Genomic DNA, 26,893 nt, shown 5'->3' with positions numbered 1-26,893 from the left:
GATACCTGGAACTGAACTCAAACTGCAAACTGTAAGAAATTATAAGATCACTTTATTGGTCATATATAATTTATTGTATTAGGAATTTGTCTTTTCACATACCCCAACTAGCTCTCCATGAGACACACAGACAGGGAGAGAAGCTGGGGGTCAGAGCGCAGGGTCAGCCATTGTACGGCGCCCCTGGAGCAGTTGGGGTTAAGGGCCTTGCTCAGGGGCCCAACGGAGTAGGATTCCTCTGCCGGCCGCGGGACACGAAATGGCAAGCTTCCAGCCACAGGCGCAGATCCTTAAGCACAGAGCCACCCCAGCACCCCTACTTGAGAGGGGTCTGACATTATTCTCATTTGGCAGTGCTTAAGGGGGCAGCAGAGGCCCCTCCCAAATCCGAGAGGGGCTCCAATTCGTTTTAAATTCCCTTGGGATGAATCGATCTGAAGATCTAAAAACAAGGGGGTCCATCTGTGAATCTAATCTGAAATGTGAGACTGGGAAACCATTTAGGCAGATGGCTCCACAAGCAAGCGATACAGAAACTCAGGGAGCAGAGCCTGGTGTGATTGCAAACTGGCTGTCAAGATTCCCAGAGCAGTTCTGCAATACCTGGAGGTGAATCGGAGGCCGTCAAGACCCGTGAGTCACCAATTGACCCCTGTCTTTTAAAAAAAACAGTCGAGATCTTTCCGTGTGTTCAGGCATACATTTCCAGGCGCGAACACGTGTGTATATCTGCGCCTTACAATTTCTTACACACAGCAGATTACAGTAAGAAATCGTGTATTTCAAATTACAGGGACTTCACTCTGTCCAAACACAAAACAGCGACTTCCAATGTTGTTTCTTAAAAGGTATTTTCCCTTATCTTCACGTTCCTCTAAGTGCTAACAAGGGGGACATTCTGGTGACTAACAACACGCACTAATCAACTCCGTGTCCTCTTTCACTTTACAAAAAAAAGAGTTAAAAAGTTATTTTATAATTCATATTAACCACATCCTCTGAGATATTTCTTACTGGCATCAGTCTCCCATCAGTTCGGCGCGACAGCCCTGGGACTGTCCCTACACCAGTGAAAGAGCAGCTTTATTACAGCATCGAAGAAATCTCCGGCACGGAGATCTTCTCACTGTCGTTTCAAATGAAACAAGGCCTTTTAGTTTCTTTATACCTGGAGAGCCGGGATTTAAGACACAAAATAACGGCACGGCCTGTCTGAGCAAAAGCTGAGCTGCAACCAGACTCGTCAACGAAATACATGAAGATTAAGCGGTATTTTTAATATATGTCACGCACACTGTTTGTTCAGTTTGTCAGGGAAACGCAGGTACTAGTTAAGGTTTATTTTAAAAGACCTGGAATCTGCGCTGCTATCTAGCTGATGGATAATAACGTAATGCTGTCCATTGTGTATCTTCTCCACGCTTTGTGCCACTAAAACGGACCAGTGATCTACATCATGCAAACACTATCTTCACATGTATTTCAATCATAACGGATCTGAAACTACAGATGAAATCAAAGAGGACCGAAGTGAAAAGATACAAAATCGGGAATACGAATATGAACGGGACCCTTCGCGTGTCCTTTGATGACAGACACGAACTCGGCAGACATATAAAATCAAAATGAGCGTGGTCTTAATTTCGGATTGGTGGGAACTTTTCTGTCGAGCACGACAATCCATCAACGAACTGGGGATTCGGAGAAGAGAGACGAAAGTAGGTAACTTAAATTTTAACATAAAACCCCAAACACAAGGAAAGCCAAGCTGAACTCTTTGCTCCAGTCATACATTAAATATCTAACTACTGTGCCATCTGTATATACACATTATTAATACAGATATAATAAATTACCCGTACTCACCTCATCGGCACTGAGTTCTTCCATCGCCTTTCTTTTAATTTTTAATTTCACTATCTGCCTCTCTTGCAATTTAAAATGATCAAAAGTGCATAGTCTTTAGACCGGCCGTAATGGGAAAAACAGCTCCAACGTCTTTCTCGTGGTGGGATATATCTGTGTATATATATATTAAAAAAAATAAATGAGTATAATTCGTTGGTTTTTTTTTAAAAAAATGCTTTTCAGGTCGATTTCTGTAAAGAATGAAACAAACACAAAGTATTATTCATCAAAACAACAACGCGGCCATTTTGGATCTGAAGTCACGTGACCGGGGTCTGGGACCTTGAGAGCTGGCAGGGTGGGGGGAGCCAATCAGAGGCCGACATCAGCGCGAGGTGCCACAGCAACAGAACGGGGAGAAAATTCGTCGTAGTGCCACCCTTTGGTTAAAGGCGGGACTTCAGCAGCCCTCTGTTTGCAGCGTTTGTGCGCGGCATGCAACGTACACTAGGTGCAGGCATTAGGCTTCAGCAGGGGTTTCTAGCTTGGAGGAACACCGACTGCTTGTATTTTGGAACCGTGCACAGCAGCGCCTACTTAAAATATGTGTAGGATCAGTACTTCTCGAAGCCCACCTGTGCAACTGGTGAACTCCCTGTACCTATCCACCCTTCACACCCTTTGTTTAATTCCAAAATGACACCCCTCAGAACGCAGTTACAGGTTTCCCAGTTTAAAAGCAAACTGATTGAAGTTCTCATTTATACCCATGCCCATGACCTTGCTCAGCTGTTGTTTCTCTTGTTCGTCTATGTGCATTGTTTGTGTGCGTGTTTTCTTTATGTCTGCTGCTGTAAAACACGTTGCCCCTTGGGGACAGTGAAGACTGTCTCTCTCATTACACCCTGTTAGCACACTTGAGTCTGCCCTTTCCTCATGAGACCCTGCATCTTGTTCTGTTTCTCCAAGGCCATGATCTTCAAGGTAACACTTTCAAATCCCATCCAAAAACCCACTTTTATGCTCTGGTATTTAATTCAGTTTAATTCATTTACCTGTCTGCAGTTTCTGCCTTTCTCTTGTTTAATTGGGAATCACCTTGAGATTGCCATGTGTCCTGAAAGATGCTATATAAAGTAAAGGAATGGGACGGTTTTGTACTCAACTGGGCCCATGTCTGGTGATTAGGCCCTGGCAGAATTGTGACATCATATTGCATTTGTCTGTCTTTTCTTTGCAAGCCTGCAGATTTAATAATTAAACTCTTTCCCCCCAAAAATTAAATTTGTATACAGACTGTGGACATGAAAAGCTACATGCTGTGCGTCATTAGGAAATATTGACAACATCCAATTAACATATACAGCATGTATGAAGCTCATAATCACGGTATATATGAATATTACCTAAGTAGTTCTGACCTTTTCGCAATGTTAGAAGGCTGGACTGTCGGAAGAGACTTCTAATTCTGCTTTAAAGTGTATTAAAGCCAAATATATATGAACATGAAACTTCCTAATTGTGTGTGGGGTGGTTTCTCACCAGACACACCTGCTGTGCAGAAGTATTGTTTTTGGTCACCAGCACCATGGCCCTTCTTATTGATCCACCTGTCTCTATGGCGACAAGAGCTGCAAACCAGCAGACCACTGTGATGGAATTACTGCTCCCGAAGCGAAGCCGAGGCCCAGGAACAGTGAGTGGAAAGGAAAACGCTTGTATTCAGGTTTGCATCGTTTGAACCTCACCGTAAACTGCCACTTGAAACAACATTTGCAGTGGCGGGGGTGAATAACAAACACACAAAAATCGAAAACAAAAGTCACAAAGCAACAGCTCCATTTTCTCAAACGGTGGGTTTGCACCCATCCATCCGTTTTATAACTGCTTTATAGAGCCTGTCCCGGGACGAACCCCAAGACGGGACGCCAGTCCATCCCAGGGCACCTAGGACTCGCACACACTCACTCCAGGGCCAATGAACCCACCAGCACGTCTTTGGACAGTGGGAGGAAACCCATGTGAATTCTAGGAGGACATACGAACTCCACACAGACAGCACCCCAGGAAATAAACCCAGGGCCCCAGCACGGCAAGGCAGCAAAGCTCACTGCTGTGCTGCCCCTCCATACACTACATATGTATGAAAATATTTATTTATGGATATAAGTCAGTTGAGGTTTTGACTCCTCAAGGCAACAGCTAAAGGCAACACCTATCTGTGGGTGGTGGCAAAGACAAGACACAGTGTACGAGTGAATTGAACCTCCGGAAATAAACAGGTGCAATCTGCAGAGAAAACCGGGTTTTGATCTTTGTGCCGAATGCTTAGTTCCTGAACAGATATCCCCTGTCCGTACCCAGAGCTCCAGGCCCTGGGAGCGCACTGTGTCACACAGGTGTCGATGGTGTCGATGCTTCCAGCACTGAGCTCTTCAGCCCAGCCTCCCTCTCCCAGAGTGGCACTCCGTCTGCCTGACGAGGTTGGGTCTCCATGACTGGACTGGCAGGGGTTAGGGGCAGCAGCTCCAGGAAACAGCTTGACGCCCTCTTTCAGCACAGGTGTCAGTCGGAGGAAGATAATCCGAATAGTTTTTTCATGGCATATTGCGCTGTGGTATGTCGCGGCAGGTCATGGTATATCACGATGTGTCACGGCGTGTTGCGATACATCACATCATTACTGTGGGTCATGATATCACAAAATGTAGAAGTATGTCACAACATATCACAATGTTGCTATGTATCCCAATGTGCAGCAGTGTCTTCTGTTCACTTACACCAATCTCTCAGATCAGCTCAGTTTCATATAACATCAGCTGAAGTGTGTCCTTAACCTTTTACAAGTCCACGATATTACTGGGCACAAACGACTTAAGTTGTAGTGGATCTAGCACAGATAAATTCATAATCACAATAGTATTAGGCCAAAGAAGAAGACAATGTATAAAAACTACAGCCTTGAAAAGGGCCCTGCTTTGAAACAGATACAAAAATGAGCACTGTTAGCGTGGAGTAGTAAGATCACAAATGGGCAAGTAGAATTGGGCACATCTGTAACAGGACGTCCTGCCCTGGTCATCCAGAACACTCATATTTCTATCACAGGCATTGAGGTTCTGCAGGGAAACCTGGGCAACGCCATTATTTTAGGGGTTCTCATTTTCACTTGGCAAGGATCCACAAATGCTTACATGTCCAACGAGAGTTTTTAAACATTAAAATTGGTTATTAAACTAAGCTAAAAGTATTACCTTTTTTGTTTTTTTTTGCTCCAAGTTTTTTCAACACTGATGTATGAATAGTACCTTTTGGGCTCCTAAAAATATCCCCTACTATTCCTCCGAGACAGCGTGTCTGCAGTCAGGCAGAGGGGAGGGTGCCAGGGGCAGCCAAAGCAAATGCAGCATTTTCCAAAGGTCTGCACAGGAGCCGCTTCGAGGAGAGAGAAAAAGTACCAGAGCAGTAAAGTCACACTCTGCAGGGGCAATAAGCAGTAACTCGACAGGAGTGAAGGAGCCTCAGTCTTATGAAGGAAAAGGCTGTAGTGATATCATTTTGCAAGACCTACTGCAAAGTTAAGAGTGAATAAGAATTATGAAATGGGTTTCTGGCTGGTTCAGAGGATTTGTTTTAATCTTGACTGCCCCTTTGACACATGCCAGTGCTCCAACTCTCTAAAACAGCAGCATCGCTGCCTTTCACAAGGCAATCACAGCCAGCCCAAGAGCCAAACCATAAGGTGAAACTAACGCGAGTGTCCTGTTGGAAGTTAAGATAACAGCTTTCTGCTGGTCAGCTTTCTGGGGGGCAACAAAAAATCCCCCCCAAGACAAAGGCTCCATCTCCTCCGCCCTTTTAATCAAAACTCCAGCACCTGGCTTGTTTGAACTGTACTGTATACCAGACTGTGCAGTCTTGAAACACACTGCTGCACAGACAGCGACCAGAGGTGTCATTCTAGGGGCCTGATACATCATGCTATCAATCCATTCCCAAGCCCTTAAACAAGCAGTCTGCCGCTCCAGTCCTGCAGAGCCACGGTGTCCCCTGACTTCTGTTTCATCTGAGCTCATAATGACTTAACAATCAGTTGCTTAATTACAAGAAGCTTGTGGTTTCCAGATCTCCACTCATTGAGCATTTAGGGCCACATCTAAAACCTGCGGGACTGCGGGGTGACCAGCCTGGGGCTCCCAGTCCTGATCCTGGAGCAGCACTGTGGCTGCTGTTTCCACGTTCTACATCTCCAGTGATAATGTGTGACTTCATCCGTCTGCTTGTTTGTTTCCACCAGCATCAGCACACAGCCATCAACTGTCCTATAGCTGTTTAAGACAAACAGATCACAGCTGGGACTAAACAGCTCTTACAAGCTGATCAATTCATGAACAGACACAGCTGGGAGTGACACTATACTATCAGACTTCCCCACTAGGAGCCTTTTTCCTCCTGCGGAGGTCCAGGTTTTTGGAAGCTGGAATGGGATTGCAACCAAGTACAAATCTTTTTGCTCCTTTTAAGAGCAGAAAACAAATTACAAATAATTTTTTTTTTAATCAATCCGCTTTCGATTTACAACTCGGCTGGAGCAAAAACTAAAACTCAGTGTTCCTCCCTGACCAGGGATGGGACCTCTGCCACATGTCCCACATGTACAATCATCAATGTAGAAAATAAAGCAGAACACTTACACATGCAGAAAACATAAATAAATTAAAGGTATATACACATTTTCTTTAATCACATGAAACCATCTTCTTCCTTGTGACTTATCTACAGAAAAAGAGAGACATTTTAGCAGACGCTAAAGATCAATAAACAACGTTTCCCGTGTTTTTTGGCTGTTCTCACAAGTCCTTTCCAACGTGGGGGCTAACTTCTGTCTTTGACCTGCTGCAGAATTAAACATCTTTCCCTCTGCCCTCCCCCCCATCAGATTTAAAATTCCCCCAGAAATGCAGATGTGCTGTTGGCATGTGAAGCGTGAAAGCTGTAGTAAGATTAAAAAAAGAGTAAGTACCTTAAACACAAGAGCAGCGATCACATCTGAGATGCAGAACAGTGCCCTCTAGTAGTGGTCAGTGCATGTCCAACACCAGGGTGTTTCTTTTCAAAAGGCTTGATTCCATCCATCAATGGCGGCTGGTTTTCACCTCATAATTAGTGAAGTTCTTATCCCCCCCCCCCTGTTATTGGACATGATATTCTGTTACAAAGCACTGCTCGTTTTTGCAAACAGTTAAGTTTTTACTCATGAAACTTTTTGTTTTAAGCACTCATGTTTTGATTAAAATATTCAGTTTGTGAACGGCAGCAATGGGGGCCTGGGTTCAGTTCCAGACATGGGGTGCTGTCTGTGTGGAGTCTGTATGTTCTCCCCCTGTTCACATAGGTTTCTTCCCACAGCCCTTCTGGAAAGGGGTTCTATACGTTATGTATTTGTGTAACACCGGCTTATTTTCAAATGGATCTGGACGCCAGGGCCACCAGCACTTGCAAACTATTTTAAATGATAAATAAAGTGATTTTCAAAAATAAAATCTTAATAAATTTAAATAACGTTGAGGGCACCAGGGACACGAAATGACAAGATTCAGTTTGAAGGGAGAAAAGCTTCTTTTCAGATAAAAGACAGCTGCTCAAGAACATCAGTTGGCCAACACTTTACTGGCAGCTCTTGTCAGAAACAGAACGCTGCTGTAACTTGGTGCATTGACAAAAAGACTAAAATTCAAATAAAATTGGAAATAAAAGCAAAACATTTAAACGAAATAATGTGAGAATTTAACATACTTGAAACAAAAACACAGAAAAGACTGCAGTGGAGTCTAAGGCTTATAGTCAAGCTGTATGATGATTATGCTGAAATGCTTTCAACCTGCAAATCTATATTTCTGAATGATCATCAGGTAGCCTTTTTGTACACTTGTTTGCAAATCTGATCTTCACAGCACAGCTCCTAGGAAAGAGAGAGGGAGAAATTACTCAAACAGCACTTCTACCTGACAGCAGGAAGCTGAGACAGAAAAGCGATAAATTTGCAACTGCCAATTGTTGTCCAACTGTTTTCTGCTGCAAACAATCCAAAAGTGGCATAATAATTCATAATAACTGTTTCATATAGCACCTTTATATAGCAGCTTCTCATTGCACTATACAGTAAGAATAAAAGGAGAGGAGATAACAAAGCACAATTAAAAGCAAGCCATGCAGAGTCTTATAGGCGAGTGTGAGGATTTTGAAGTCAACACAAAAATCTGACTGGAAGCCAGTGCAAAGTCTCCAGTACAGGAGTAATGTGATCACTTGCACAAGATCTGGTCAGGATTCTGGCTGCTGAATTCCAGACATACTGCATTTTTTTCAGAGTGGAATTATATGCCCCCGAGAGTATGGTGTTACAGCAGTCAATTCTAGAGAAGATGAATGTGTTGAGCCGAGCCCTGGCCTTACCAAGTGGAGCTCGTCACCCTCGATCCAGTGAGTCCACCCACGGTTCTTCTTCTCTCCCTTCTGCACACACACCAGCCGGTCGTTGTCCCAGGTCACCAGAGACTGGGGAGGATAGAGGCTGAGGTTTCATCTCCATAGTAACAAGACCATCACTCTACATCTAAGCTATGATTGTGAGTCTCTGGAAGGCTGGAGTTGGCTGGCCTTGCTGAGACCAAAACAGAGGAATAAACTACACAGGACTGGTGCTGCATCACCTGAGCTTATTACATTAACTGCTGAATGTAATATATCTTAATTAATTGAGGGTACAAACCAAAGACAGCTGAATGCTTCCTTTGAGGTATGAGGGACTAGTCTGTGCTATTAGCTGCTTAATAGAATTTCTTTATATGCCTAATGGCAAAAAATGACCTAGGTTTTCAGCTACTAATGAGTTAATGAATTCAAAAATTAAATAATGCAGGACTTTGGCCATCCAGGAACAGCTGACAATCAAATGTTTAAACACTGGGTGACTCACATAGGCTACAGCTCTCCTGTACAGAAAAATCTGTGCTGGAGGAATTTAGGGGGCATTGTTGAACTACACCATTGCATTTGTTTTTAAATTTCCCTTAAATCCTGTCCAGAGCACATTTTGATGAGCTGTGTATTATTCATGCCTTGTTAACTTCCATGTCTTAATACTTAATTCAATCAATAAGGACTTAATTCGATTCATGCCGCCTTCCCACCCTGCACTTCCTGTCGTCCAGGCCTTTGGTGTGCTCCTCAAACTCTTCCCCCACAGTGAACGACGAGCTGTAGTTCCTGAACGTGCTGAGGGTTTTGATGGTGAAGTGGTCCCCATTTTGCTCAATGACCTTCTGTGGTTTCAGCAAGCTGGCTATCTTCCGCGTTGCAAAATCAATTCCTGTGTTGAGACATCAGTCGCCCAGTTAAGACTCCACAGTGAAACAATGACATGATTCCGAAAGAGGTTAGTTTTCATATGCATCGTGTGAAAGGGTCAGAATTAAGTTTGAACTTTTAGAAGGTTCTCCACCTCTCCACTGTCAACAGCTATGACTCCCATCAGAGAAGGAACTACTACAATTACAGCACTGAGAAGCCACTCAGAGACACCTACAGGCTGATAAAGCTCATCAGGTTGGCTAATTATCTGATGCAACGTTGGCTTTTCCAGTTAATCCTGGTTGACTCCCACACCAGCTGGAAGAGGAAGCAGTGCCCGGCTATCTCCTGAACAGCCTGCATGATCTGATCCAGGCCAGCGCCCCGAGAGGGCTCTGCTCTGCTCTGCTCCCTGCGGTTCTGGGGTTCCCTGCTGCGTCAGAAGCTGGACCTGCTATAATCGGGTCCAACGTGGCCTGTATGTGTTCGCATGGTGGGGGCTGTGTTATAGCCGTGGGGTGTCCAGGAGCCTTGCAGCCCAGCAGGTCTGAATCGCCTATGGAGCATCGGTTCTGTTACAAGGAGCTGCTAAGTGCGACCCAAGACCTCTGAGGCACAGGAGGGAGGAAGTCAATATCCCAGTAAACAAAGAAGGAGCAGGCGGGAGACAGGCCGCGCCCATGGCTGGGATTAAGCTGGTTTTAATTGAGGTCAGCGGAGTCTGAGGCCTTGGCAACTACGTTACTACGGAGAACATGGATAAGGTGAGCCAAAAAAATACTTTTTACTAAACTAGCAAAAAGTTAACTTTTTCTAAAAAACTGTCCTGTCACTGGCACTGTCCTACATCCAGCTGTTTCTCATAGATGCTCAGAGGATCTTATGTGATTGGAGGATAACTTTATTATTATAAATATCAATAATTATCCTAAACAGCTTTAATAGAACACAAGAGCTTTGGACAAGTGATCCAGCTTCTATAGGAAACTTTAAACAGTGAGTGCACGAGGTCTCTAGCTCTGTAACTCCAGCTCACAGTGTTTTAGATTAGAAGAATTTATGGAGATTACATTTAGAGTTTTATAAATGTACATTTAAGATTTTAAAACCGTGGCCACATTCGTTTAAGAAACGGAACGCCACAATTAATTAAAGGAAATGTAGCTTGTGCAAACCTTTGGATAGACTTGAGAAGTTTCCAGCAAAGGCGAGATTTACAGTAAAGGTTGTCTCGCCTACAGTGATTCACGCGTGACGAAGTTACACCGTGTTCACGTTCAGAAAGCGCATCAATGCTCCGTAGAAAACTGCTATTTTCCTTCTTCCTCGGTTCACTCTTGTTCTCCGCGTTTCCCGAAAATAGCTGACTGACTGCCAGGAGGAGATCGTGGGCGAGAGGTTCGGCTGGGAGCTAGGCCCGGGAGCGGACAAGGACCGTGTTGCAAACCGGGCATCACGGATTGCTTGAGCCGTTGCCCTGTCCCCTGAGACACTATACACGGGTGGTGACCACTTTAAAAAAAGAATAACACCCAAAGCAATTCGTGGACTTTAAAAAAAAAAAGTCCTTTTAGTTTAAAAGTTTAAATTTACTTTAAAAAAACTGTTCAGACTAAAGAAAGTTTCTTGCCTAAGTGAGAAGCGCGCAAGACACGCTCCGTCCCCCTTTGCATGGATTTTAAATTGCTGCCGTCGCTCGGCAGAAGAGCCAACTCACCGAGCGCCGCCATGTACTTGTCTAAGTTGACGTTGCTGGTCATGTCCCATGTGCCGCTGTAGTCCGCCGGCATGGTGGTCCGGGAGCGAGCGGGGGGACGGTGCGGAGGGGCGGCGGGCAGAGCACGAAGTGAGCCGGTCCCAACCCGCAGCTCAGGTCGTGCGGCTGCCAGCCGTGACGCGCCCGGCGTTTGGAAATCTGGGGGAAGAGGATATCGGCTCAAGGTCAGAGTGGGGAGCAAGCGTGCCCACTGACCACACACTGTGGCGACCTTTAACACAGACTGGGCTTCCCAGTAGGTAAGAGGTGGGGCAGGAACATTGTTTCACAAAGCCACGTCGCACTCGGATTCCTGTTACCCTGTAACGTTTAAATAGTAACCACCTGACCCAGAATGTAGCAGATTGTAACCATTGCATTTTATTACACTTTCCGATTTTGAATTCCATCCTGTAGCACCAGTAATTGTTTCATGTGAACTTGTTTGTACATAGAAGCAGCATTTGTGTATAGGATATCTACATGAGTTTTATTGTGAAGACCATATAAAAGCCAGGAAATAAAAACAATATTTAACATGCATGCTGAAGGAGTGGTAAAGAATTAATCAATCAATCAAATATTCCATAAACTGTGCAGACAGTGTTCTAAAGGCTCGTTAAAAACAATGAACTGAAGACCTAACAGACTCAATTTTACTATTATTAAGCTTTATAAGTCTCGATGGTATTTAAAGAGCAGCCAGTTCTGGACATTTGATCAATGTTACGGCTGTTTAATTGCATTTAATTTTCGACTAAAGGAATAGGTGGATTAAGAATGCATTCTCATTTATGTGGGACCTGTTTACAATGCAAGACAATTTACTGGAGATTTCCAAGTGAAGTATCTCTCTCAAGTGTACGACAGTTTTTTATTTTTTTTAACGGGACACAACTCAAATTCTGAAAGAATACCACAGGTCCGACGTGAGATTTTAGTTCTTAATAACCAAAGGGTTCCAGCAAAATACATTTGAGCTGTATCCATATCCATGACCTGTTTTTGCACGTTTATCAGCTCACGGTTAGTAAATTGATCTCGCTCTCACGTCTGCGTTTTACAACTAAAACTTGAAAAAGCTTTGCGAATTTTAAAATGTAGACGTTAGGAGAGACCGCGATGAAGTGCTGCCCCCTGCTGTTCAGCGCATGTAGGACACCCAGGGTTTCCCTATTCAAATCGATCCGAAGTCTCGCAGAAATCTCTATTTTTTAAAAATGGTCTGTAATAATTTGGAATTTAGGTCATGCTTTTATTCCTCATTTCCATTTTATTTCATTCTCGTGCTCTGGGATGAGAAGTAGGAGAATAAAAAATTTGAAACAAGGGTGCAAAACACTAGATCTTGTGCCAAATGAAATCGCTAATTGTCAAGCCAAGGGGCAGGTTTGCGAAATGCAAAGTTTCCAGCTCTTGAAAATTTGGAGGTCACCTTTTAATAATCAGATTTCATTAGCAAAGTACACCCCCCACCCCCAGCTAGAACAATAACATTTTTAATGGAAAAAAAACTTGCAAATATTCCAATCAAGCAACTTGTTAATTGAGGTCTTAATTGGACTAATTAAGTGGACTGGAATGAAACCCAGAGCTGCACCATGTTTTAAACAGAAGCGTGAGGCAAGTGAAAATGCATTTTATTTTTTTCTGATGGGGATGGAGCATAAACATCAATTATTAAATTGTTGGATTAAATAAAACAATTGCATAAAAAATCCCAAATTTTTCATGCAGCATTTGTAGAAATCTCACTCTGCCGCACAGACAGAAGTTCACATTGTTGGGTGGAATTTAAAAACAATCAACACCTTTTCATTACTTTCACCTATACTGTAGAAAATATTTATTTCTATCTTCTTATTCCAAATCTAAAATAAAAGCTGTGCCAAAACAGAAGAGCAGAAACACATTCAGACTCAGCCACTGTCCAGTAGAGATTAATGATTTGAAAATACAAGCCTGTATGAGAAGAAGGACCTGTTATATTATAAAGAAATATGTCTACTTTGTGCTTATTTATGAGACTGTTATGTCTTTCCTGACCTGTTCACTTCGAACTGCACCATCTAAACCAGTCACGTCCATTAACCCAGCTCCCACGCTAATCCTACCACCTGCACTACACCCCAAAGATCAGAACAGGCACAGAGGAGAGGATGGCTATTCAACTCATCATCCTCGTCTGATTCTCCTTCTCTACACTCCCACAGCCTGTTATACTGGGGGGGGTGGGGTGGGGGGAATATCCTTCCAAATATGAAATGTGATATCCCAGCCCACGGACCAGGACACTTCCCCGGATCAGCAGCCCAGTGAGTCTGCAGCGAGGCTGGTAGACAGCAGCTCTGGCACGGTAGATTCCATTAAAGTCTGTATGAACTCTTTCAAGTTTCTCTTTGCGGTGACCGCACAGCCATAGTGGCGGCCCGGCTGGAGAGGGACTCCCCGCCGGGCCGCCGGCAGCGCCCTCGGGCCCGAGCGCTCTAGTCCTTCGTGTATCTCTGCAAGGGCGCCAGGACGACGCTGGCGTTCTTCTCCTCGCTCTGCGGGCTGTACAGAGCGTGGCTCTGGATGTACTCGCCCACGGGCCGGGGCACCAGGTACCTCACGCTCTGCCCCCTGCGCAGCGCCCGCCTGATCTTGGTGGCGGAGATCTCGTTGGTTATCCACTCCTTGACGATGTGGATGTGGCGCCGGTGCTCCCACAGGAGGTCGGACTGGTAGACGAAGCTCTCCGCGTCGCTGCCGGCCCGCGTGACGCAGACCACGCCGAACTCGCCCACGATCTCCGCGATGTCCTCCTGCTTCCAGAGGTTGGGAACGCCGAAGGACTCGAGCACATCCGCCCCACACAGGAGCTTCAGCTGTGGGACATCTGGAAAAAAACAAGACTTTCAGAAAGAAACCCAAGGGCCAGCGGCCCTGAAAGGACCACGTTTCCTGTTTATTTTCAAGCAAGAGACACAAATAGCAAGTTAATGTCTAATGTGTGGTTGTATTTTTAAAAATGATAGCGATGCAGTAGTTATATAACATTATTCATCAAAAACTCCCATATATAGAGATCATTCCCATTCTATTTTAGCTTTTAAAGTTTTCAAATTTTAATATTAAAAAAAATGTTTTTTTTTCCTGTTCTGTGACATTGTTGTATATGTATTTACTGCATTTTAATTTGGATTAGCATCTTTTTATTTTCAGTGCCTGTAATGTTTTTATTTGTACAGGTTTCAAGGTGCACACTGGAACTGGCAAAAGGCGCTCTATAAAACTGATTGATTCAAAAAAATGAAATTAATGCTGCAAAAAGTGACAGTGTGGTTTGCAAGCTAGGTTTAAATGTCTATATTTCAACTTATATTTCTTGTAACTATTGTTTGTTCTCAAGAAATGCAGGGGACCCTGTTGACTCCTTGAGGCTCAGACTGTGGCATTCCTGAAAGATTTTCCATGCCTTATGTCCCACAAGTGCTCCACTCCTGTAAATGCAACATGTACTGCAATTCCTTGGTTGTTTTTTGACGCTCAGGAGATTTCCCTAATTCCCTCCCCACATTACCTCTGCTGGAACAGCGTATCTGCTGCATCGTCGTATCTCTCTGCGACGTGTTGCGCTTTCTCTTCTTCACAACTTTCGCTCTGTCCACCTCGTCCTTGTGCTGCCCCACTGTCAGCAGCTCTTCATGGTGATGCCTGCGAGACGGTCAAAGAGCACATCCGAGAGGAAGCCTGTGCGGGTGGGGCACCATCTTGGCTCACACCAAGGCCTGGCCTTGAGCCAAGATGGCTGCCCAGTGTCACGTGATTGGAAGCAGGTGCTGAACTAGAGCTACCCGGGATTAATGAGTATGGAGCAATCGGAATGAGTGGCATTAGCCACACCCCTAGAAGAAATGAGGACAGTCTAGAGAGTCCATCTGCTCCCAGCTGTATAGGAGGAGGACCTCCTGGTTTCTGATGGAAGAGGGAATGGACACCCTACTCTGAACACACACTAACAGAGAGAAGAGTGCCATATTCCCACATCAGTCCCTGCAAAGGGTCTCCGATGCTAGGAATGCCAGACTGGGAGACCCAGGAGCTGGCTGAAGTCCGCACATAGAATCAACATGGGTTGTAGGAGTGTATGAAATAGACTGCTGCCTTGTCAGTAACTCCAGCATTTGTTCAGGCTATTCCCAGAGAAAACAACCCACTGCAGAGCAATCTGAGACATTTCAGATTTGACTGACTTTTCAGGCTTTCCAGCTACAAGGCATTGGATACCTGCATTACCCTATGTGGAATAAATGTGCACCCATGTGCAGTTTTAATGTAAAAAGTATGCAGTTTTCCTGTTTCACTGGCATAATTTTGCACCTGCAGCGTGCAAACTTGAATCATGGTTCAATCTGCCAAGCAATAATTTTTTTTCTTGCCTCCCCTCTTCTGCTGTTATCTCAGGTTGCTCGAGGCAGGTTGTGACAGCAAAGCGAAGTTAGGACAGGGCCTGCCAGCCAGGGAGAGGAGAAAAGCGAAGATCCTTGAATTACCGGAGAACCTTAGCCGTCTCCACCCACTCCGTCTGCTCGCTCTCCCAGGGATCAACCTCCACCCAATCAGAGCCCTCCACAGCCAGGGTGGCCATGGCAACGCGGTGCTGGGCCTCGATGAGGCCTTTCTTCTTGTAACCATCGCCGACCGGAGAAATGATGCCTTTGACAACTTTGTAATTCCCTGAAACAATCAATAACTCCATCAGTAAACACAAATTAAACACAGAAAAGCCAGACAGTTTTATCCCAAGACATTTTCCCAAGAGCTTCTTCCAATCTGGGCTCATGGAGGAGCCACAGCTTATCCCTGCAAGCAACCGGGCAAGTCAGGCCACACCCAGCCACTCACTCGCAGGGCAGACTCAGACACAAACACAAACACGCACACACTCACACCGAGATGCCAAACAACCTAGCAGAACGTTTTTGGTCAAGTGGGGAGGAAAGCTGAGCAAATCAGAGCAAACTCCTGTGATCATGGGGAGAACACGCAAACTCCACATGGACAGCACCCCAGAACTGGAACCCTGGTCCCCGTGCTGTCAGGCAGCAGTGCTAACCCCTGCACCACAGTGCTGCTCCAGACAGTTTTATATGAGTCCCATTTTGTGGCCTGTGCTTCTGGGATAGTCTCCCAGATTACTGGGACCTCAGTGATAAATAAACGGCTTAATGATAATGGAGGGATAAGAAAGATTAGGAAGATAAAGATCTAATAACAAGAACATTCCATTTAGCCTGTCAGTGCTTGTCATGTTTCCACACACTACAGCGATTCTATCTTCGCATTAAAGTGAGACAGAAAAGCTCCGAATAACTCCTCTTTTACAACATGCCCATTGATCCATTCTGTGAAGGAATGACTCGGAGAGAAACGTGACTTTGTTTTTCTAGTAATGGTGTAAAATCCATGTCCTGCTCACCAAACGGAACTTGAAAACGCATTAGGACATTTCCTCATTTCACCCCCGTTTGCTTTAGCGGTTTCCTCCCACAGGGCAAAGACACGCTGGTGGGTTACCTGGCTTCTGGGAAAACTGGCCCTGTGAGAGAGTGTGTCTGTGTGTACCCTGAGATGGACCGCTGTCCTGTCCAGGGTGTACCCTGCCTTGGGCCCACTGCTTGCTGGGATAGGCTCCAGCTCCCCTGCAACCCTAAACTGGATTAAGTGGTGAGAAAATGGATAGATGGAGGATGCATTTTGTGCATGAATCAATGCATCACGTGATGCGACTGTGAAATACATTTTCAGACTCCCTGAACACGGCTGAAAAACAGTTTGAGCAAGGCTGGCACCTCCAGACAGTGCCGAACGTCTGTTCCTGAACACAACTGCGTCCAGTTGAGAAGCGGGCAGTCAGTACATCCAGCTCGTTGGGCTTCTAAGAGGTGGGTGGCCTGAGGGGGCCTTTTAGACATTTTTTTAAATAAGCCTTTTCACAAGCAGGAAAGCTTGTTGCAGATATCCATAACCTTTTGCATAAAAATGTGATTCTTGTTCCTATTTTGAAATGTACTTCCCCTTAGTTTCCCCTTGTGTTCTCTGGATCATGTTTCACGACTCGGTTGTCTGATTTCTGCCGGACTACTGCGAGCTGGTGTTCCTGACGCACTGGGTATATTCTGTCCCTGCAGGGTGTAAAGCGCTAAGGCACGTACCAGTCTCGTGTAAGTAATCCCTCGCCAGCTCGAACATGCGCAGGTGCATGTTAGTGATGGGATTGAAGGATCCGCAGGCCAGCAAGACCACTGGGGTTCTTCCCTCGTTCTGCTCCATGGCACTGCGGCAGAAGACAAGACAGAAAAGCCAGAACGTAAAAAAAAAAGAAGTTTTACCTGGGCTAAATAACAAGATGGACAACAGTTCAGCATGTTTCCCCTCTTTGTACTATAAGTAAAAGTTAAAACACATTCAGAAAAGAACTGCAGATGCTCAATATATAGACGCTTCACATTCAACACAAACAATTCCTGCCACGTACAGCACCACATATCTATCCTTGCGTTATGACACTGTGCACCATTTAAAATTAATCAATCCGCTCCAGGAGACTCCTTCAAAGACACGCTGGCTGGAGAGATCTAGGCTGGAGCAAAAAAGCAAAGACACAGGAACCACTGTTGCAGACTGACTGCTGCACACAGGAAACAAAATGTACAGTACAGGGCATCTAAAAAAATAACTCCTTATTAAAAGAGAGAATACTGTGTCACCGCAAGCACGTTATACAGACTCCATTATTACTCAGCTCCTCTCACAGTGACAAACCAGCGGAAACACAAATTGACCACGCTGTCGTAAGAACACAGCAACAACCAAAAACCCCGAACCCCAAGAACAGAACCCGGTCTGGAGACCAGTCCGCTGCTCCAGTTGGAGCCGGTCAAGACAGCGGTGCTGGCTCTCCCCTACTCCGACTGTCCTCCGGACCCTGGACCGTCCCAGGACCCAGAGCCAGGGCTGGCTCTCCCCTACTCCGACTGTCCTCCGGACCCTGGACCGTCCCAGGACCCAGAGCCAGGGCTGGCTCTCCCCTACTCCGACTGTCCTCCGGACCCTGGACCGTCCCAGGACCCAGGGCCAGCGCTGGCTCTCCCCTACTCCGACTGTCCTCCGGACCCGGGACCGTCCCAGGACCCAGAGCCAGCGCTGGCTCTCCCCTACTCCGACTGTCCTCCGGACCCTGGACCGTCCCAGGACCCAGAGCCAGCGCTGGCTCTCCCCTACTCCGACTGTCCTCCGGACCCTGGACCGTCCCAGGACCCAGGGCCAGCGCTGGCTCTCCCCTACTCCGACTGTCCTCCGGACCCGGGACCGTCCCAGGACCCAGAGCCAGCGCTGGCTCTCCCCTACTCCGACTGTCCTCCGGACCCGGGACCGTGCCGGCGACGTGTGGCGTCTCTCTCCGCGATGCTCACGGGCTCTGCCCAGCACCCAGGGCCCTGCCCTAGCAGGAGCAGGCTGGGCGAAGGCGAGGCGGGGCGACCCAGGAGCAGTCCCCGCACCCCTGTGGCTGGCCGCACCCCTGTGGCTGTCAGCCCTGGGCCCTGGGCCACGCAGGCCCGGACTGGTGGAGACCTTCCACCCCACCACTGGCCTCTGGGTGGCGCACCGCCGGTCACACGTGTGGCCCTGGAGTGGTGACTGCGTGGGCGCCGGAGTAAAGGCCAGGGCGATGATTTGCCACTGAGGAGACATGCCGTGAAAGCTTTGGAAAAGAGTCCTGGCTCCCGATCAGCGCTGGGGCGCCAGACTATGTCCCAGGTGCCCCTCCTGAGCCACTGCCGGGACCTGCTCTGTAAGGGGTCCTGGAATCAAGGTGCGATGACCCCAGGCCATGCTGACAACCCCCCAGCAGCCCCACCCTGTGATGTGGCAACAGTCCCCCATCAGCCTTGGGTGGTCACCCTTCAATCAACAGGTTGTCTTCCTGGGAAGCTCAAGGCGGCGGCTCCACAGAGATGAGAGCAGGCAGAGGCGTATGAAGGATGGGCAGCGCGTCGTGTTCAGCCCCGGAGGTCTGACGGACAGGCGTCAGGGTGGTTACTGCTCGGAGGAGAAGGTCTGCCGGCCCAGAGGGAATCCGAAAGCAAAGCTGTACAGGTGCAACGGATCAGCCCACCGGAGCAGCAGCTCAAGAGCTCCATGACAGCTTGGCGACAGCGAGGAGCATGGCCTGCCCATGCAGGTAGAGATGTCAGTGCCCTGCTCACACGCCTCTCTCTCGCCCGCGGAGCAGTGAGAGCACCAAACGCAAAGGGCACACCACGCCGAGACAAGACAGCACCCAGTGCCAGTGCAGACGCACCGCGGGTCGCCTGGAGAACCGGAGCTCCCGGCAGTGTGAGAGCAGGGCTGGCTTCCTGGGTCGCGCCAGGGTGTGTAAACCGGCAGCCAAAAGGCGCGTCCCCGAATGAACTGCACCCCAGCGGCCCCAGCACAGGAGGCGGGCGAGATCAAGAAAATCCCTCGCCAGGAGTTGTACAGGGGGAAAGGACGCGATGCTTCTGAACAGAGTAACTATTTCCTAAACGCGAGGAGGCTGCGCGTCGCAGGAAACACGACTCCATTACTACCCAGCTGCCCTCACCGTGACAACCAGCGGAGACACAAATTGAACACGCTGCCGTACCAGCACGACAGCTACCGAAAACCCCCGGGGCGCGAAGAACAGACCCAGAGCCAGGCCCCTGTCCTAGAGGCCACACGCCGGCATGTGAATCACCCTGTGCGTGTGGAGGGGGGGGCGGGCAAGAGCACTTACACAGGTGCAAAACACTGAGGAAAACGAGATGAGGGTGCACGCATTTGCTCTGTAGACCGCAAACGTACCCGCTAGGCCCCCCAGCTCAGCACGGGAGCTGCCAACTGTCCCCCGGCGCGACCCAATCACTCTTCTGCGCTTTGAGAAGATTAACCAATCCCGGGGGAGCCGGTGCATCGCCCCGCCTCGTCAGGAAAACACAAAAGGCATGTTTAGGCAGAATTTCTAGAAGGAATTTCCATTCTAGGGGTTCGCTCTCCCGAAGTCTCTTTTCCAAAGATGCTCCGGGTATTCGCCCAGTCTCTGGCGATGTTCCTGCTCGTCTTCGTGATTTTAACCAACTGGCTGGTGGTGAGGAGCACGGAAGCGGTCCAGGGGGCTTATAGGAGGATTTGTAAATAGAGGATTTGGTGAAGACCTGCGTACGGTTACCGAAAAGGCGTCGGCGAAAGGTAAGATCGACTGGTTTTTCTTGAATTTCAAATCTGCCACACAAAAAAAAAAAAGACGACGACGCCTTTTTGGGGAATGCAAAGCGCGTTTTTATTGCTTTCCGATTTCGAAAAGAAGGTGGCATCTCAGGGAATATTCACGTTACTTTAACTGAAATAGTTATTTTGCATTGCCCACCACGATGATCGCGACTGGTCGTCATTCACAGTATTTAAGTCACTTAGTCATTGTCGGTCAACAATAAAAGATCATGAACTATTTCAGCGAGCCGGGAGAAAAGTATTCGAGGGCGATAATTTCGCACCCCGAACAGCTCCGTACATCTTCTTTCGATGAATCAAACTTGTGGATTAGTGGACTCAAACTTTGCCTGTAGATGAGGAGGGGGTGGATGAGGTGCCTGGCCGTGCTGGAATGTGGTGGGATGGGCTCAGTTCAAAAGCGGGCTTGGCCATCGCCTGGCTTAGTGGAGCGGCGTGAGGTCATCGGTCACAGGTCGGTCTGAGGCGGCTGCGCAAAACTGAGCAGTAGCTGCCAAGCAGAGCGCTGGGATACCAGGTGATGCCCCATCCCTCCCCCCTGCTCGGACTCTGCTGCATGGCGGGTCTCAGTTCCTACTAACAAACTTCTGTTTTAGGAGAGTGCCCGCCAACCCTCCGTCCCCCTCGACCAAGGGCAGGAGCGATGCTCCATTACTGCCTGGCGCACATGGCTTTTCACCTGAGCAGGCGGCTTCCTCGCCACCACAGGCTGAAGTTGTGAGTTGGTTTGCTGGCGAGGGCGAGCGCTCTTCGTTTCTGTCAGTGCTGCAAGTGAGCAGTAAGGCCGACCTGCTGGACAGAGAGTGGGGGCTCCCTCCCTCGTTCCCCCACTGAAGGTCTTGCAGGTTGCACGCTGAGAAATGAGCATGACCACTAATTCACCAGCCCTGTTCTGCTGCTGGTGTGCTGTGCAGTGTTCAGGGCATGCCTGTCTGCGTGTGTGCTTGTCTCCCTAACTTGTCTCAGCCCAGTCTGTAACTTCAATTTTCTATACCGTTTCTATAAACAATTCTCCATTGTACAAATTAAACTTTTGTTTTTGTTTTTTTCCCTTTACAGTCAAGTTATTGTTCTGATCTGTGTGACGGCTGCTCTGGCTCCGCAGCTGTATGTTCTACTGAGGTGAGTGCACATATGATGTTTTTAAAAGTACACTTCAAAAATATGCATTGGTCCTTTTAGGGTAGTTATTTCACTTTTTTTTCCAGGAAGTATAATAGTTTACACTAAAATACAGTATATTCGGGGTAATGCCATTCACAGCACTTCCCCAAAATCCGTTAATGAAATAGATTCCGTTTCTCACGATTTGTGGGAAATGAACTGCAGGTGGTTGAACAGGGTTGTCAGCCTTTCCCGGAGTTCCTGTTGAATTTGGTTTTTGGTCCACGTGACATCCCGGATAGTCAAATTATTTAATGAGCTGCATAACCGCAACACTTCATACCCAGGCCCAAAGGTATCTTGCAGTCACCTACACCTTTATCCAATGAAGGAGTACTCAGATGTAAGAGATCTTGTGAAATATCCAATAGATATCAAACTAAGGACAGAATTGGCCTGATGTTTTGACGAGCCAGCTGGGAGAACCCCCAGAGCACACCAGGCTTTGAGACCCCTGTATGGGTGAAGCATTCTTGCCTTTTTCTCGAAACTGCTCTTCCGCTCCCCGGAGAGACACCATTTTGTTTGTTTTTGTGTCCAGCCCAAAATCGCAGCGATTCTGCCAGCAGCCCCTGCTGCCTAACCTCGCCTGCTGCACCGCCTCGACTCTGGTGGCCACAGGTGAGCCTCGGGGTTCCCGCCGGCCGCGCGGGCAGGGCCGCTCTCCCCTGCGCACTAACGCCGGGCTGCCTGTGCAGGGTTTGTGGTCGTGCTGTCCCTGATGGACCCCGTGCCCCGGGCCTACAAGGCGGCGTTCCACGGGTTCGGGGTGGCCTCCTTCACGCAAGGGCTGTGCACAGCTCTCCTCACGGCCGCGGCTGCCCCGTGTGTAAGTGGACCCGGGTTTGCAGTGCAGGGGCCAAAGGAATAAAACTGTCTGACCCGCCATCTTGTGACCGAAGCGGCAGACGCAGTACAGAGCACAGAGATGGCACAGAAAACAGCTTTCGCTTCCAACGCCTCAACAGGCTGAGGATGGTTCTAGAATAACAATTCTGCCAGTAATTCTATTCACTGGCATGATGGGCATTGTGCAGGCAGCATTGTTCCTTCTGTAGGGCCAGTAACAGTTTTGATGTGGAAAAGCTGAAACTGATCAGCTTGATTGAAGATTTAAAAACTCGGATTCAAAGACATTTTTTGTAAATTGTTAAAGATGGGGCAAAACATTAACAGGTTTACTTTCGGGCCTGAATTAAGCATTTTAATAACTTCTTATTTTAGGCTAAAACAACTCCTGAACTCTACTACTTATCCGTGGTGCTGACAGTGGGATGCGTGCTGAGTACAGGTAAAGACGGCATTTGAGCACTCTTCTTTTAAAACCTATTAAAAACTATAAGCAAAAATTATAATGGCATCAATAATTTGCATATTTTGTCACAACAAGGTTTTCAGCATAATTAGCAATAAAGAAAAGTTTCCAGATTGTGCCTGTGTGTTTATTTGTGTCATTAAATGCAGTGATTCCCAACCCTGGTCCTAAGGGAATGTCATCTCTACTAATTTTCACTCCAGCTAAGCTCTACATCTCCAGTGCTAATTGACAACTTCATTGATCTGCTTGCTTGTTTAGACTTCTGCAGTCAGTCCCTACCTCAAGCCTTCCATTTCCAACACAGACCTGTACACAGCCTGTCCTTAAGGTGCTGGCTGCTGTTTCTGATCATACAGCTCTTACTAGCTGATCAAGTGACAAACAGACAGGCTCCTTCTGTGATAGAGCCATGTCCATCTTTTTCTTTCTCATAACACACCGGAATGAGGCAGACTCTGAAACTTAGAATTTGGTGCAGGATTGATACCAATTAAACTACTTAAGAACTTAAAGTTATTTTACAAATAAGCCCCAGTTAGAAAACAGAACCTAATTCACCTATGATCAAGAACTCAGGTAGAGCAAAAACCAGAAAATTGTATTTCTTCGGGAGTGGGGTTGGGGATACTGCTTTAAAGGATTGGCATCTTACACAGGCTGTCCTACTTTGAGCCCTACTCTCTCATAATTGGAAGGGCTTGGGGCTACCATGAATCATCATTTTTGATGATGGATGAATGGATTTTCCAATTAGTGCATCATATTCTTCAAGTACTGAAAAAGTGGAGTACAGTTGTAAACTTAAAATAAAGCACAATGCATATGACTGTATATAATGTAAAGTGAATAATAATAATAATAATAATCAAGTTAAATTCATACCATGTCAGGGATTAATAAGCCTTTTTCTCTTTCCTACCCAGTGTTTTTCCTGATAATGGGAGGATTCTGGATTGCTAACAGGCTGTGTCCGGGGTCAGTACTGAATCAGTGTGCTCAAAGTGGGGTGTGCTATGAGCCAGTCAGTCAATGCTCCTGTCTGTGGCACATCTGACTACAGATACCTTTGGACTGCCCCATAAATTATGCAAGCTGTTTCCATGGCAACCCCCACTCCCCCCCCTCCCTATCCCACACACACAGCAGATGAAGAAACTGGAAAATTCCACCAGGTTAACTATGGAGAAAACGGATGAGCTTTGCAGTAGAAAGGACTGGAAGATCTGCAACTGCCCCGCCCCTCCCAGCTACAGCTGACTGCCTAGAGACCACAGCTATTAATTATTCATCTACTCTGTAACATAACCAGCTCAGATCTGTGTCAGAACTTTCTACGGTGCAGATTTCAGATGAAAAAGCATCAGAGAATCAAGTCCTTTTGCTTTCTGTAGATATGCACCTGCTACTGAATGCCAAAGGAAATATCTGATTCTGTTTCATGGATTGTGCCTCCCTTTTCTTATCTAACTAAAAATAATAATTCAGCCATCTGTTTACTGAAATATTTATGTTGTGTCATGTCATACAGTCGGTGAGCTGTTGCTAGCTCTAACCTGCCTCTGTCATGGCCTGAGAGCTGTACACACTTGGGACATTTGGCGGATCAGTTCTACAAAAGAGTGAAATCATTAAGATTTCTGCTGAATCCGGGATGTATTGTTTGTAACAGTTTTTCGAATGTAGGTTTTCTATACAAAAGTAGACTCCATTTCAATTGGTGCACTGAGGTTAGGGAGATAGTAAGACAAGCAGGTTCCAGTTTGATAAAAATAAAGGGAAAAAGTCTTACATGTGGGTGGTGTTGATAAATTACATTATTTTGCCTGTATACTAGTATGAAGACAGATTCATCTAATTTTTATATTAAGAAGTTTATATAAAGCTTATAGATATTAATAAGATTTTGGGCCATGTGCCAGTATACGTATGTTTGTACCCTTAATAATGCAAACACATGCACCCTGCACTGGTACAAAAAGTAAGTAAAAGAGATTGTCAGCATATGTGCTATTAAGTATTAATTAACCCTAAAAAAACAAGTATCCTCACTTCATAGACCAAATAGCTAAATAACTGTAACCATCCCATGTTTTAAAAAGAGATGTTTTTAAAAATTAACAAGAGTATTCCAAGTCTAGTATTATTTGATAATACTGTTACTACTATCATCAACCTGTGTCAAATGTTAACCTTACGTAGTAATACAGTTAGGACATTGTGTACTCCTATGCCTTTATTGATAAAGAACAAAAGTCAAATTGCTGACCATATTCTGGAACAAAAATATCAATTTTGATATCTGAGCTGGGTTTTTTTTATTTTTCCTGCAAGTGTTTCCAAATGACTTGTTACTACTGCCATTAATTGCTAGAAATTCGAGTAATAAAACAGTACTAAAAGAGTAATGGTACTAATACATTTTTTAATATTGTGAATATTGCTGAAGCTACATCTTATTTTGCCTATTGCTGATGCATAAAAACTAGACCTAGTTCATACCCTTTTCTCTGCTGGTTTGGACTGTCATAATGCCCTACATGTGGGGATAATCAAAAACATCGAGAACAAATGCAGTATATCTATAAGCAGCTGGATATGGAGCAGTTTTCAGTCAGACAATCTTGTTTATTACTTCTGTTTTAGAATTGGTACATTGCTCATTATCCTTGGATCTAATCATTCTGGTTCAACTCACTACAAGACTGCACAGTCTAGAGGCCAGTCGTTCCTATATCCATCATGTTTGCAATGTCCTTTGGAAACAAATTTGGCAAAATATATCCTTGGGTGCACTAAAACCTCACCTAAAAATTGACTTGCTCAAAATGGCATTTTTAAAGTTTTCATATTTCATTTTTTTAAATTTTTGTACTTATGACTTGATTTAACCATTTGTTTTCTATGTACTGTACAACACTTGAGATGTGCTTTACAAATTGTTAAAATCACCTTTGCACATAGTCCCTTCGTTGTTGTGCTTTTATATCTGTTTTTAACTCTATAATAAATTGACTTTTTACAGACCACTGTTGTTTTGTCGTTAATTATTTACTGCTTGTTCTCATTGATCATGAAAAACTCTTGTATGTTCTTTGAAATGTCACAAGACATTTACAGCTTTTTTTGGTACACAGGCTCCACAAATAACAACTTTTTAAAAATAACACCATACCATACGCTATTAAACTTCAAGTCAGATTACCTTCTGAAGCTTCAGTTACATTAATAAACTAAATGGAACTATTGATGTTGCTACAATATATATATTTAACAGGTTCCCTTAATACAGCAAAATATGCTGGCAGGTATAACAATTTCTTCGGTGAAAAATCAGGGAAAATTGAAAGTATAATTTGTTACATTCAAGAAAGTAAAATGGTAGATATCACTTGGATAATAATACCTCAATGTGCAACACAGTGCTATGATGTAAATATAATACATACAATCCCTGTTGGATCTTTGGAATTCATCAAGTTAACTCTTGGGATCTGCAATAGTTAATACAGAAATGATTTCCTTTTTAGCCAGTCACATCAGCATATTTTCATCAGACAAAATATTCACTTGCCGTAAAATAAATATATGCACTTCCATATTCAATGGAACTTAAGACAGTACAAATGAGAGTAGAGCAGAAGCACCATCTAGCCCTTTTAGTACCTAATATTAATTAGCTAGTTGATCCCATCATCACATCCAGCCATTTTCTGAAAGAAGCTTTAACAACTTGTCTGGGAAGCTTGTTCCACACTCCCACAACCCTGTGGGTAAACAGGTGCCCAGGTTTTTGCACCCCACTCGAATTCTTTGTAGAAGTGCGCTCGTTGCTTGCCGGGTAGGCTCCGGCGTGCCGCGACACCGTATGGGATGAAGCAGTTTGGCAAATTACATGATAAAAGCCCGTCTCAAAGGAGTGGTTCTGAAACCGGATTTTAATTTTTTTTTCCGCCCAAAACAGCTAAATAGTTTAGCAACTATAACAATAAAAGATATGAAGGATCCCTATATATAATCCAAAGATTACATTTAAGCGGCAAATGTTTTTTTTCCGGTAACTCACAACATTGCAATTTAATTACATAAATGGTACATACCAAAAAAATCTAGGTTGAAGCTGATGTTTCCCAAGGCAGCTGCTCAGTTCCCTTTACGAT

At 45.7% G+C, this 26,893-nt stretch overlaps 3 protein-coding genes across 5 annotated transcripts in view; 1 reads left to right on the top strand and 2 right to left on the bottom strand.

Moving 5' to 3' along the window:
* The window catches only part of ube4b (ubiquitination factor E4B, UFD2 homolog (S. cerevisiae)), a 40,570-nt gene extending 38,407 nt beyond the window's left edge, over positions 1-2,163 (bottom strand). The window contains exon 1 of one of the 3 annotated variants that reach the window (XM_015337201.2): positions 1,867-2,163. In XM_015337201.2, the coding sequence (XP_015192687.2) occupies positions 1,867-1,890 (24 nt within the window). In that variant the 5' untranslated portion in view covers positions 1,891-2,163. The remainder of the gene's footprint in view (positions 1-1,866) is intronic. The other 2 variants (XM_069183695.1, XM_006641986.3) reach the window with 2 other exon arrangements.
* Positions 2,164-7,499: 5,336 nt separating this feature from the next.
* On the bottom strand, positions 7,500-19,819 carry nmnat1 (nicotinamide nucleotide adenylyltransferase 1). Its single transcript, XM_006642092.3, has 9 exons — positions 19,761-19,819; positions 17,155-17,276; positions 15,493-15,676; positions 14,520-14,653; positions 13,447-13,835; positions 10,919-11,237; positions 9,042-9,220; positions 8,305-8,406; positions 7,500-7,810 (listed from the first exon to the last, which is right to left on the bottom strand). Exons 1-9 carry the CDS (start codon positions 19,802-19,804, stop codon positions 7,757-7,759), a joined length of 1,527 nt encoding a protein of 508 aa, XP_006642155.3. The 5' UTR covers positions 19,805-19,819; the 3' UTR covers positions 7,500-7,756.
* LOC138225102 (uncharacterized) lies at positions 19,819-25,760 on the top strand. The gene is made up of 7 exons (XM_069184028.1): positions 19,819-20,212; positions 20,851-20,971; positions 21,314-21,376; positions 21,960-22,039; positions 22,117-22,247; positions 22,643-22,709; positions 23,660-25,760. The coding sequence occupies exons 2-7, from the start codon at positions 20,898-20,900 to the stop codon at positions 23,788-23,790; spliced, it is 546 nt and encodes a 181-aa protein (XP_069040129.1). The 5' UTR covers positions 19,819-20,212; positions 20,851-20,897; the 3' UTR covers positions 23,791-25,760.
* The last annotated feature ends 1,133 nt before the right edge of the window (positions 25,761-26,893 follow it).

The sequence above is a fragment of the Lepisosteus oculatus genome, chromosome 25 (assembly GCF_040954835.1).
Source record: "Lepisosteus oculatus isolate fLepOcu1 chromosome 25, fLepOcu1.hap2, whole genome shotgun sequence".
NCBI lineage: Eukaryota > Metazoa > Chordata > Actinopteri > Semionotiformes > Lepisosteidae > Lepisosteus > Lepisosteus oculatus.
Note: the sequence above shows the minus strand (reverse complement) of the source record. Positions and strands in the feature narration are given on the sequence as shown.

What these genes read in the sequence shown, in the direction of transcription:
- LOC138225102 (XM_069184028.1), top strand. Translation starts at nt 20,898, where the DNA reads ATGCTCCATTACTGCCTGGCGCACATGGCTTTTCACCTGAGCAGGCGG. An exon ending in CAGCTGTATGTTCTACTGAG is followed by an intron (nt 21,377 to 21,959) that starts GTGAGTGCACAT and finishes TTTTGTGTCCAG; the next exon opens with CCCAAAATCGCAGCGATTCT. An exon ending in GGGATGCGTGCTGAGTACAG is followed by an intron (nt 22,710 to 23,659) that starts GTAAAGACGGCA and finishes TTTCCTACCCAG; the next exon opens with TGTTTTTCCTGATAATGGGA.
- nmnat1 (XM_006642092.3), bottom strand. Translation starts at nt 19,804, where the DNA reads ATGCGTGCACCCTCATCTCGTTTTCCTCAGTGTTTTGCACCTGT. An exon ending in TGGACGACAGGAAGTGCAGG is followed by an intron (nt 8,407 to 9,041) that starts GTGGGAAGGCGG and finishes TATCCTCCCCAG; the next exon opens with TCTCTGGTGACCTGGGACAA. An exon ending in AGGGTGACGAGCTCCACTTG is followed by an intron (nt 7,811 to 8,304) that starts GTAAGGCCAGGG and finishes TCTCTTTCCTAG; the next exon opens with GAGCTGTGCTGTGAAGATCA.